Here is a 12341-nt window from a genome sequence, read left to right on the forward strand (position 1 = left end):
AGGAAGTGACAATAAGGGTGACTACATATTTGGTACTACACATCCTAACAGCAGCTAGGATTGCATATGGACAATTGTTGGAAAAACCCAGAAACCCCTGCAGGCGATGTTATAATTTTAAAAAAATCTGGAACCTGCAGAGATGGATAGGCTAACCCTAAAAATTAAAGGAAAAGCAGATTCCGACTATTTCATAGGATAGGAATTAGTCTATAAACGATTAAATGACAGATATTGAGGTTAGAGGAGTGGCATTAGGTGAAATATGGTTTATAGGAGAAAGAAAAACAGATGAGAAAATATTGCTGACGGTTATATCATCGATACTATAATGGAAGAATATATGTTATAATATGATAGATGTTATCACAGATGATTGATTGATATTACCGCATATTTGTTTTTATTTATTTATATATGTGTGTGTGTGTTTGTGTGTGTGATCATAATGACAATGATATCTATGTCAACTCATAAAACATTTTGTATACACGTTTTATAGTTGACAACAGAAAGAAGAGAGGGAGTTTCAAAGAGGAGGCGGCAGTGTGGAATCGAAAGGACATTCCATTCATATTTTCTTCAGAGACTGATTAGATGACTGAAGCTTCTGCTGCGCAAAAATCTAATTGGAGAGCATGATTGATGACTCTTGGCTATGGATGTGTTTTGTTGGATGATACACCGGGGAGGGGGGAGCAGGATCAAGGGTGACAGTGAATTACATATCTCAGAGTCGGCTACGCCCAGGTAAATGCCGGAATGTTAACTTCTAATAAATCTTTTCATTTTAGGAGTGTGGCTCAAGGCTCATGATTTAATTGGAGTAACTGCCAGAATCCTGACAGTTTGTAAGTTTGTATGTTCACACTTTGAATACCTAGACAGCACACTGCTCAACATAGAAAAGAAATGTATGATATAAAACAATAAAAAGTATTTCAACAAAAAAGGAAACAGAAAAAAGAAAGGCTGGTCAGAGACCTGAATAAAGATATTGTCAGGTTCCAAGTAATGCAAGCATCGTAAAATGAAATTTTATTTCCATCTGATTTTGATTCCATCGACTTAATTGTTTTTGGATTTCTGTTTAGAGGTCATGTCTTACCAGTACAGTTCTTTTCATCGCTGCTATCCGGACAATCCAGAAAACCGTCACATCGTTCCATCTTCATGATGCAGGCTTCCCCATCTTCACATCTGAATCCACTAGGGCATAACAAGGTGCTGTGAGTGGCTGGAAGACAGAAGAACATACAACACTGCCATCTTACAACAAGTAGACTAGGCGGATCTACTTAGTTGCCTCGCACTAAGTAATCTGTTGCCGTATTTTGAATAGTAGAAGCGTCCCTGGATTTGGGTGCCAATTCTTTTCCTGAAAGCCAAGTAGATCTTAATAGTCATCACAATTGTTGGGTTTGTCCAGTCATGATCAACCAATACTATGATTTTGTATGAGCTACTTGAATCAGATTAATGGAGAAATGAGCTACCATGATTTACTCATCACAATTTGGTTTGTCCATTCATGACCAACCAAAGGTTTATACCATCTAATTCAGGGGTGGGGAACTACGGCCTTTTATGACTTTTGGACTTCAACTCCCAGAATTCCTGAGCCAGTCATGCTCAGGAAGTCACAAGTCATAAAAAAAAAACATTGTTCCCTATCTTCTGATCTAATTGAATCAAATTAATGGAGAAATGAGCTTACCATGGTTTATTCATACAACTGTTGGATTTGTTCATTCATGACCAACCAACATTATGGTTTTGTACAACTAATTGATTCATATTAATAAAGAAACGAGCTACCTTGGTGAACTCGTCACAATTGTTGGGTTTGTTCATTCATGATCAACCAACGTTAAACTTTTGTAACATCTAATTGAATCAAATTAATGGAGAAATGAGCTTACCATGGTTTATTCATACAATTGTTGGGTTGGTTCAATCGTGACCAACCAACATTACAGTTTTGTACACCTAATTGATTCAAATTAATAAAGAAATGAGCTACTTTGGCGAACTCATCACAATTGTTGGGTTTGTTCATTCATGATCAACCAACTTTAAATTTTTATGACAACTAATTGAATCAAATTAATGGAGAAATTAGCTTACCATGGTTTATTCATACCACTGTTGGGTTCCTTCATGACCAGTTAACTTGGTTTTGTACAAAGAATTTGGTCCCAATTGATGGTGAAATGAGCTACCATGGTTTACACATCACAACTGTAGGGTTTGTTCATTCATGACCAACCAACATTATGGATTTGTATGATCTGTTTGAACCCAAATAATGGCGAAATGATACACCAGTTGGGAGCCTCAAAGATCTGCCACCATTTTTTTTTTTTAGGAATGCAAAACCAGGGATACAGATTAGAAGCCATTCCGGAGGGTCTCCAGCACTGTCTGGCAAGAGAGAAGCCAAGAGACCTTCTGGGACAGCAGGGATCTTTTAGGAGCTCCCCATAAAGCCAACAAAGACTTACGGCAGTTCCGTTCATCTGTGCTGTCCTGACAATCTTTCAAGCCATCACATCGTTTCCAATTGGGAACACACTTCTTGGTCTGCTGGCACTCAAATTCAAACCGGCTGCACCGTCCATGGACACTGGCAGATGTGGAACTGGCACCAACGGCTGGGTGGGCAGAAGGTGGTGGGAGGGGAGAAAGCGTGCATTATCACATAGAGATGCTATTACTCTGCTTCTGAACCTTGGCTGTTGGCTGGAGAATTCTGGGAGTTGAAGTCCACACATCTTACAACAGCCAAAGTTCAGACCTACTGCATTAGAGGATAGCTTTGTTGGGCTACAATTTATGTTCATATGGAAGGCTGATTTCTTCGCCTCCTGTGTCGCCAGATGGTAGCCTGAATCTCTTGAGACAGGAGAGGACTTGACTGCAGCTTCCAAACCATGAGCTGACCCTTCCTAGTTCTACATCTGAGCCATCAGAAACTGGTGCACTCAAGCACATCTGCAGAAACAATGCCTTCCCCATCCAATCAAAGCAGAATTGTTCCCGTACCATTCCTTTAAGGGTGCTGCAAAAGAACCTTGACGTGTTTGAAGATGTTCAACTACTTGACATGCCACCTTAGCCAGGTTGTCTTCTATGAATTAACCCATAACGGTTTTTCCAAACTTGGTGTTCCTGAGATATCCTGGATTTGGTCTCCTCTTCCTCCTTCTCCCCCCACAAATCCACCCTCTTTCTAGCACTGAAGATGTTCCCTAGTTGGGTAATGAAACTTCTGCAAGGAAAGTAAAGACTCCACAGTTCTACTCTTCCTCCTTCTCCTTCCTCTTCCTCCCGCCAGTATAATATGCAAATTGATCCACATGAACTTAATGCACAAACCAGGACTTGTGGTTGGTTGCCTGCACAAGCCAAGCCATTAATGCTTGTTCCACAACCCCCTTGCTAAAAAAAATCCTGCTTTATTTTTGTAAGTGAATGTAGCATATCTCCTGTGGCTTCAGATTGCTAACTGATGGGACTGGAAAGCTCTCTCCTGGGAGTTGGCATTGCTGTGATTCCTTCCTATTGTTGGAACATCTGGCAGCTCTTAGGCTCATGATGGCAAACCTATAGCACGCGTGCCACAGGTGGCACACAGAACCATTTGTGCCGGCACGTGAGCTGCAGGCAAATTTACCTCACTGTGTATGCGCGTGCTTCACAGCTGATTTTCAATGGGTTTGAGGCCTTTTCGGCCTCCCAAAGGCTTGAGGAAGGCTTCTACAGACTTCTGCAAGCTTTGTAGGCTGAAAACTAGCCCCATTTCATCACTTCCTATTTTTCTGAAAATACTGGAAGTTACAAAACGGGGCTAGTTTTCGGCCTACAAAAGCCTTCCTCAAGCCTCTGGGAGGCCGAAAAAGGCCTCAAACCAGCCGAAAATCAGTTGTGAGGCGCAGTGCAAGTAAGGGGGCAGCGGTGGGTGGGAGGGATTACGTGTGCATGTGTAGGAGAGGTGGGGCCCGCACATGGCCTTCTGGGTGCTGGCACACGAGTGCGAGCATGCAAGCGCATGCTCAATTTTTGGCACAGGAGCCCAAAAAGGTTAGCCACCACTGTCTTAGGCTTTCTCCATCTGGCACTCGTGTAACATGTCATGTTGTGCAATGCAAGGCACACGAATGATGCAATCTGTGTCATTTGCACAGCAGTGTGAGGTCATTTCACCTCCTTTTCTTGCCCAGCCCACCAAAACTGATGTCTAGAAATCGGTGAAAGGGTCAAGCATTAAAAAGCAGGGTGCCTTACGTGCGGTGGGGCAGGCCTCCTCGTCGGATCCATCGGCACAGTCTCGATATCCATCGCAAACCCAGCTGTTCATGATGCACGTCCCGCTATTACACCGGAAGTGATTTGGGCCACATGTGGCAGGAGTTGTAGTGGTGATAGGGATCACTGCAGAGCCTAGATTCCAACCAGAACAATTTCAGAGTAGAACCTCAAAGTGAGCCAGTCAAGAAAGAGAGACTACGGGGATTCCAAGAATGCTGATTCATTGTTGTATAGTCAGGGTCTCTAAACTTCACAACTTTAAGACCTGTGGACTTTAACACCCAGAATTCCCCAGCCTTCATGGTTGCTTCGGGAATTCTGGGAGTTGAAGTCCACAGATTGTAAAGGGGCCATAATTGCCCATCCCTGACTTAAACCATCTAGATTAGTGTCCCTTTCCCCAAAAGCTGTCCAGTCAAAGCAAGACACTGAGATTCATCATAATATTATTTCCCCAATATTGTCCCCAAAGTACGGTTGAGAAGACTGTCAGTTTTGGAAGCCATCTTGAGACCAGATGCTCCCACACTGCCACATTTTGAGCCTGGGAAAAGAGGAGGGGGGAATTTCTTGGAGTATACGTAGTTAGACATAACAACATTCTTTTTCTAATTCAAGGTCGTGTTATTTTGTGCATAAGTGAGAGGAAGTCTTAACTTGGGATGGATGGCGATTGGGCCATGTGATGCGATGATGGGTGCAGGGGGTAGATTTGTAGTTTTTACTTATTGCAAGGAAGCCCGGAACTTTCAGATTCGGGATTCCCCAGATGGGCCAATTAAAACAGAACTTTTGAGAAGATTCTTGTCTCTGAGTTATTGGTTGGAGTGGAGGTTTTCTGGAACACTGACAAAGATTGCTTCTGCTGGGGTCTTTGCACAGACTGCTGTTCCCAAAAAATAAGGCTACAGCCAATCAGCAGGTAATTACTTCACCTGTCTGGGATAGCAAATAGGATGGCACAAATTTTGGTCCTGATCCTGTTGGCTTCCAATTTATTCAAAACTTAGCTCAGGGGGCACCAAATTTGGCAGCCTGTGGCTTTTATCTCCCAGAATTTTTCATGCTGGTGGACAAGTTTGGAGATGGAAGGAATTTTTTTTTATCAAACTTGCAATGAAATAAAGCCAGTATTACAAAGCAGAGAAATAAAATCCAAAAGGATCCCGACAGATTGCCGGTGGAATGCAATGGTTTTTCAAACAGTCATTCACACGAACCAAAATATAAGTGAATCACGTGATGCCGCAGCCAAAAAGACAAATGCGATTTTAGTCTGCATCTGCAAAAAGATAGTGTTGTGGCCTGTCGGCTGCCGACCCCTCCAGCAGCCAAATCAGAGGAGGGAATGGAGGTGGGAGGGAGGGAGGGGGAGAGGGAGAGGAAGGGAGGGAGAGAAAGAGAGAGAGAGGTCTGGAGGTGGCTGATAAGGAAGAGGAGGAACAGCTGGGTCCAGTGCCTGACACAGAATTGTGCAGAAGGCAGAGGAGAGGAGAGCAGTGGAAATCTATGGGCCGGTCCTTGGGACGGAAGGGCCACCACTGCTAATGAAACTCCACCCTAGCTCTGGGGATAAAAGGGAGGAGCTGGAGATGAATAGTTATGGCAGAGAACCTTTTGCCAGGGTTGTTGGCATTCCTAATAAAGGAATCTTTTGAGTTAACTTCTCAGAGGGTTTGTCGTGTTTGGGGAACTGGCTGGGTCAGAACACATAGTTCCTGATTCCGGGGCCTCAGAGAACCAACTGTGAGTTAACTGGAAAAAACGGGCTCGCTCTTACCTCCGCACGACTTCTCATCCGACCAATCTCCGCAGTCATTTTCTTGGTCACATTTCCATCGGTTCGGGATGCAATGCCCGTTATCGCACTGGAACTGGTAATACCGAGAACAGCTGGGGGCTTCGGTTGGGTTTTCTAGCCAGGACAAAAGAAGCCATTTAGTTTTCATCCCCTTCAATGCCGAGGATATACAAACCAGCTTTTTTTTTAAAGGTAAGAATGTACAGATGGTCTTGAACGTAACCACGATCGGGACCAGAATTCCTGCCGCTAAGCAGGATGGATGTTAAGGGAGCCACACCAACTTTTACAACCTTTTCACCACAGTTGTTAAGCGAATCGCTATGGCTGTTCAATGACTCGCCAGCTAACATTATTCCCCTTCTGAAAAGTTGCGTGTAACTTTCCTAAGTTGAGACAAGGGAAAGAAAAGGGCGTTTTCCTTGCAAGACTAAACTAAAACCAAACTAAAATGGGAGGGGAAAGCACTGGCTAGTAACCCCAGCGACATCAGAATGGTATCTTCCATGAAACTGATGTCATTATAGGTAGTCCTTGACTTACGACCACAATTGAGCCCAAAATTTCTGTTGTTAAGTGAGACACATATTGAGTTTTGCCCTATTTCATGGCCTTTCTTGCCTCATTGGTTACATAAATCACCGCATAAGTGGATAAGTCAGTAACCCGGAATCTGGCTTGCCCATTGACTTGGCTTGTCAGAAGTTCACAGAAGGAATCATGTGACCCCAGGACACTGCAATTGTCATAAATATGAAACAGTGGCCAAACATCTGAATTTTGATCACATGACCATGGGGGTGCTGCTAGGTTGTAACTGTGAAAAACAGTCATAAATCCCTTTTTTCAATTCCACTGTAACTTTGAATGATCACTAACAAACTGTTACAAGTCAAGGACTATCAGTATATAGATTATGTCACTTGGACAATCATCATTATCTTCTTTTAACACCCCATAATCCCTCGTGGGTTGGAGTCTGGGCAACCAAATGTAGCAGAGTGTTTACTGGCCGGATGCCTTTCCTATTGCCAATGCGGAGGTTCTTTTCAGCAGATACATTCTCATCATATCCAGAAAGAGAAATATCTGCCTCTACCTAGGATCGAACCCACAGCTTCCTGTGAGCTCAAGCTCCACTTCTAAGGCCACCACACCACTCTTGCTTGGACAACAAAGTCTCCTTTCCTTTGAGTGGAACATTCTCCACTCACCACAGTTCGCCTCGTCCGAGTAATCTCCGCAATCATCGGTGCCGTCACATTTCCACACCAAGCTGACACACACGCCATTCTGACACTGGAAGCTGAACTGGTCACAAGTACGGTGGAACTCCGCATCCTGGGCTGCAAGCAAGCCAGCTCTCGTTAGGGAAGGGAAATGCCACCGTCCCGGAGATCCAATTTTCCTAGCCACTTTTACTTACAACACCCAGCATACGCAGGATCTTCGTCCGAACCGTCACGGCAATGCAAGGTGCCGTCGCACACCATGGAGCGTAGGAGACACTGTTGCCGGTTCTTGCACATAAAATCCATGTAGTGTGTGCAGAGGGATTCTCCAGAGTGGCAAAGCAACGCAAGGTTGGTAGGTTGGGAGGAAGGAGAGAAAGAAGGATAAGCATTGGGAAAGAAAATTGTACAACTGACTCACAATCACAGCTGAGGCCCCAATTTCAGGTGCCCAATTGGCTAAGCGCCCAAAGTTTGATCGTGGGATCGCAGGAATGCTGCAACCATCCTAAATGCGATATGACTTCTTCTTTTTTTCCAGTACTATTGTGATTTCAGAACGGTCCCTAAATTAATGCAGTGTAAGTTGTAGGACGAGGGTGTCAAACTCAAGGCCTGTGGGGCAGTGGTGGGATTCTTGGGTGTGGCTTGGTGGGCGTGGCAGGGGAAGGATATTGCAAAATCCCCATTCCCTCCCCACCCCACTAACCTGCTTTGCAGCTCCGTTCTCCTGTTCAGGGCAACCAAAGGAGACCCAGCCGATCAGCTGGGACTGAATGGAAGGCAGAGAATAGATGGGGTTGGCGGGGCCAGTCAGAGGTGGGATTTTCCGGTTCTCTGAACTACCCAAAATTTCCACTACTGGTTCTCCAGAACCGGCTGAATATCACCCATGGAGCCATCTTGGCCTACCCAATGCGAAGAGGAAAGATCGGGCCAGCGTGGCTTTGACCCAGTCTACCCAGTGCGAACATGTCAGCAGTTTGGGAAGTGGCATCAAGCTGGCCACACCCACCCAGTTGGCCACATCCGTCCGCCGCCCCCCCCCGCCCAAGGTCAACCACAGCTCTGATGCATCCCTCAATGAAATTGAGTTTGACACCCCTCTTGTGGGACTACCTGTAAATGCAGAGTGAAATAATCAATTGCAAATGCTAATTATAAGTTGTTCTCTAATGTCCGGGGCAGTTCTGTGACTTTGCTGTTTCCATTTTAGCTACCTAGCACCCGCACTGTCACCCTGGCTGTAACTTTCACACTCCAGTTACACTCACCACAGTGTTGTTCATCCGAGCCATCGGAGCAGTCCTGCGCTCCATTGCATCGCTTACTAGAAGGGATGCACGTCCCCACGGAGCACTGGAAACCATTGCATTTCTTCTCTGCCAAACAAACGAAGAGAAACAAAGAGAGCAAACTTAAGTTTTAAATACACAAGGCTTCCAGCAAACCTAGGATGATGTCTTTGGTTTACCAAAGTGTGAAGAACTGGGTAGAAGGTGAGGAAGAGGAGGCTCTGAAAATTAGTTCTCACATGGTCAATGAAGACTCAACCATCCAGACCAAAAATATCTTAAATCATGGCAACCGGACCAAAATTTGTTAATCTGAGATTTTTTGTTGCTCATCCAAGCAACTTCTTAAGTCAAAATAAATTTAGATAGGCAGAGATCAGAGAGACGTTGGAATGGACCGATTTTGATCCAGTTGCCATGATTTAATCTTTTTAGATATTTTTGGCCTGGATGATTGAAACTTCATTGACATGTCGCCATACGTTTTGGGGAGAAATCCTTGAAGTTCATATGGTAAGAGTTGGAGCGTTCCAACGACTCTCTGCCTATCTGATTTTTATTTTGATGGTGAAATTGCTTGGAGGAGCAACAAAACATCTCAGATTAACACATTTTGGTCCAGTTGCTGTGATTTAACCTTTTAGATATTCTCACATGGTCAAAAGTCTGGAATACCAGATCTGGCTACCACCAAAGACATGCAAACTGCCTCTCTCCACCTACTCACCTATCTATTCAAAAGAGAAATGTCTTTAGCCATTGACACAGAAGAGGCACCATAGATTTGAACACTGATTGTGTAAATAGTGCTCCCGTTTGATACACTAGAATTCTTGCAACCACCTCTTAGCCTTGCTATATATAATAAAGCATCTTATTAAAAGTTCATCAGACTTTTTGATGAATTGATCTAGTTTACTAGGAGATGTTTGACCATGGTCCATGTTAAAAAAAAAGATAAAAGTCAGAGCGAATTAGAGTTTGCCTGTATCTAGAAAGTCCATTACCACAATTGATGGGGTCTTCATCCGTTCCATCCTGACAATCAGTGTCTCCATCACAAGCCCATCTTTGGGGGATGCAGTGCCCGTTTTGGCAGCGGAAACTGGAGGCTTCACAAGTGTGATGAACAGCTAAAAAACAACACAATGCAGACTGTTGACTTACTGCAGGATCCTTGTCACTCTCTGAGCTTGGTTGTTTTCTTGCAGATGTTTCATTATCCAACTAGGTAACATCATGAGCCGTGGTGGCGCACTGGTCAGAGTGCAGTATTGCAGGCTACTTCCGCTGACTGCCGGCTGACTGCAATTTGGCAGTTCGAATCACACGAGGCTCAAGATTGACTCAGCCTGACCTCCTTCCGAGGTCGGTAAAATGAGGAGCCAGATTGATGGGGGCAAATAGGCTGTAAACTGCTTAGAAAGGGCTGTAAAGTACTGTGAAGTGTTATATAAGTCTAAAGGCTATTGCTAGTCTTTCCTTCCCTCCTGCCCTCCGTGTTGGCACAGTGGCTAGAATGCAGTATTGCAGGCTAATTCTGCCAACCACCAGTAGTTCGATCCTGACTGGCTCAAGGTTGATTCAGCCTTCCATCCTTCTGAGGTGGGTAAAATGAGGACCCAGATTGTTGGGGGCAAGAGGCTGACTCTGTAAACTGCTTAGAGAGGGCTGTAAAAAGCATTATAAAGCGGTATATAAGTCTAAGTGCTATTTCTATCTATCTATCTATCTATCTATCTATCTATCTATCTATCTATCTATCTATCATCTATCTATCTATCTATCTATCTATTTATCTATCTATCTATCTATCTCAATCATCAGGGTTAGAATTAGAGTTAGGGTTAGAGCTGTGGTAATGCAATGGTTAGAGTGTAGTACTGCAGGCTACTTCTGCTGACTGCCGGCTAACTGCAATTTGGCAGTTCGAATCTCACCAGGCTCAAGGTTGACTCAGCCTTCCATCCTTCCGAGGTCGGTAAAATGAGGACCCAGATTGTTGTGGGGGGGACAATATGCTGACTCTGTAAACCGCTTAGGGAGGGCTGGAAAGCACTGTGGTATGTAAGTCTAAGCACGATTGCTATTTATCAGTGTTGACTTATCAGCATGGAGGGACCAAATTGGGAGGGGGGAAAGGAAGGAATGGGGAGGAGAGAATGTGGAAATCAAGATGACAACCCCTTTCAGGCTACACACAGTCTCCAGTGACCCTGCCAAGCCAGGGATCAGTCGTCCAGCCCAGACTTCAAATAGGAGTTAATTCAGTCACCCAGGGTAATCTGTTGTGTGAATGCAACCAAGCTAAAGATAACTCTAGGCCACCAGCAGTCGGGAGAAAGAACATCGAACGGGCATTGCTGAGCTATCTTAAATGCTTGAAATGACCGTCTTTCACGCTGTTGGGTAACAAGAATACACACACACACACACACACACACTGCTGTATTGGATCAGGTCAAGCTGACCGGCTCAGCCTGTCAGGCAGGATCAACCATAGGAAAATTCACGAGAAAAGCTAGGAAGTGACATCGCCTTGCGGTGTTTCCCAAGACTTAGGAAGCTGGCTTTGATCTTCGCTTAAAAGTGCAAACAGCCCCTGGCAAACCCTTCTTCCTCCGCTTGTCCAAACCTTCTCCTCAAACCAGCAGTCAAAACATATTTGTGGCTGTAAATTCCACCACTAACTGATGCCTTTTGCAAAGAAAAGAAGGGTTTTTTTTTTCTCTCTCTCTCTCTCTGCCCTGCATCCATGGATGGGGTTTAAAATTTTCACATTTACGCAATTCTGATCAGTGAAATATATTGCTGTGCTTTTTCACAACCCCCTGCATTTTTCTGAACGCCCGTTTTGTCCAAAACCTGATGCTAAAGACACATAATGCTGCTACTTTCTCTCTCTCTCTTTTTAATAGAGAAATGCAGCCCCACAAACTTTAAAGCAAGGCTGTCCAATCTTGGCAACTTTTAAGATGGGGAGATTCTGGGATTTGAAGTCCACAAGTCTGAAAAATGCCAAGATTGGACACCATTGCCTTAAAGAACCTTTGGTTTTGCTGGCAATACAAACTTGGAAGCACAAAATAATACATAGTTCGCAATAGTTTTTTAGGCGGCTCTGGCATTTCCATCTTAGCTTCCTTATATATTTGAGTTCTGTTTATACCAAGAAGGAAAATCAAGTTCACCATCCTAGCTAAGTTCTCTGTTCCTTGTGCCAGCAGGAAAGATTGACATGTTTCTATAACATTCTAATCTATTATGCGCTTCTGAAGTGGATGTTCTATTAAGTATTCACTGTGAAAACTAATTATTTTCCAGGAAGTGTCATACCTGAGCTGAGAGAGGAACCCTTTTAAAAATAACTCCAGAGTCATTTCAAGCCAGATCTTAAGAATATAAGATTAAACCAAGCTGGCTTTTTTTCTTTTTTTTTTTGGAAGGGTTTCTTATCCAGGCACAAAGAAAAATCAGCACAGGAATGTTCATGCTACTTGACTACCAATTGCTCTATTTTAGAAACTGTCAGAGTTGGCAGGCAAACAAGGGCGCGCCATAAAGTGGGACATTACTGGAGTCTAATTGGCGAGTCTGGGAGCCTTAGAGAGAGCCCATCAGTTTGCCATTCCAGAAGGTGTGAGATACAACCCCAGGCATCTTCCTTACTCCCATAAAAGTGTTTTAGCCTCAGAGGTGGTA

At 44.1% G+C, this 12341-nt stretch overlaps 1 protein-coding gene and 1 long non-coding RNA gene across 2 annotated transcripts in view; one reads left to right on the top strand and one right to left on the bottom strand.

Annotated features, from left to right (window-relative positions):
* The window catches only part of LOC148125063 (uncharacterized), a 558115-nt gene that overhangs the window by 254573 nt on the left and 291201 nt on the right, over nt 1-12341 (top strand). The gene's annotated exons all lie outside the window — the stretch shown is intronic.
* Nucleotides 1-12341, bottom strand: part of SORL1 (sortilin related receptor 1) — an 87962-nt gene that overhangs the window by 23003 nt on the left and 52618 nt on the right. Inside the window, exons 26-33 of the mRNA XM_087939151.1 lie at nt 9647-9772; nt 8619-8726; nt 7539-7670; nt 7327-7458; nt 6092-6226; nt 4288-4443; nt 2505-2654; nt 1109-1237 (exon numbers count right to left, since the gene is read on the bottom strand). Coding sequence (XP_087795277.1) covers nt 1109-1237; nt 2505-2654; nt 4288-4443; nt 6092-6226; nt 7327-7458; nt 7539-7670; nt 8619-8726; nt 9647-9772 — 1068 coding nt within the window. The remainder of the gene's footprint in view (nt 1-1108; nt 1238-2504; nt 2655-4287; nt 4444-6091; nt 6227-7326; nt 7459-7538; nt 7671-8618; nt 8727-9646; nt 9773-12341) is intronic.

The sequence above is a fragment of the Pseudonaja textilis genome, chromosome 9 (genome assembly GCF_049901715.1).
Source record: "Pseudonaja textilis isolate UNSWEBS1 chromosome 9, rPseTex1.2, whole genome shotgun sequence".
Classification (NCBI taxonomy): Eukaryota; Metazoa; Chordata; class Lepidosauria; order Squamata; family Elapidae; genus Pseudonaja; species Pseudonaja textilis.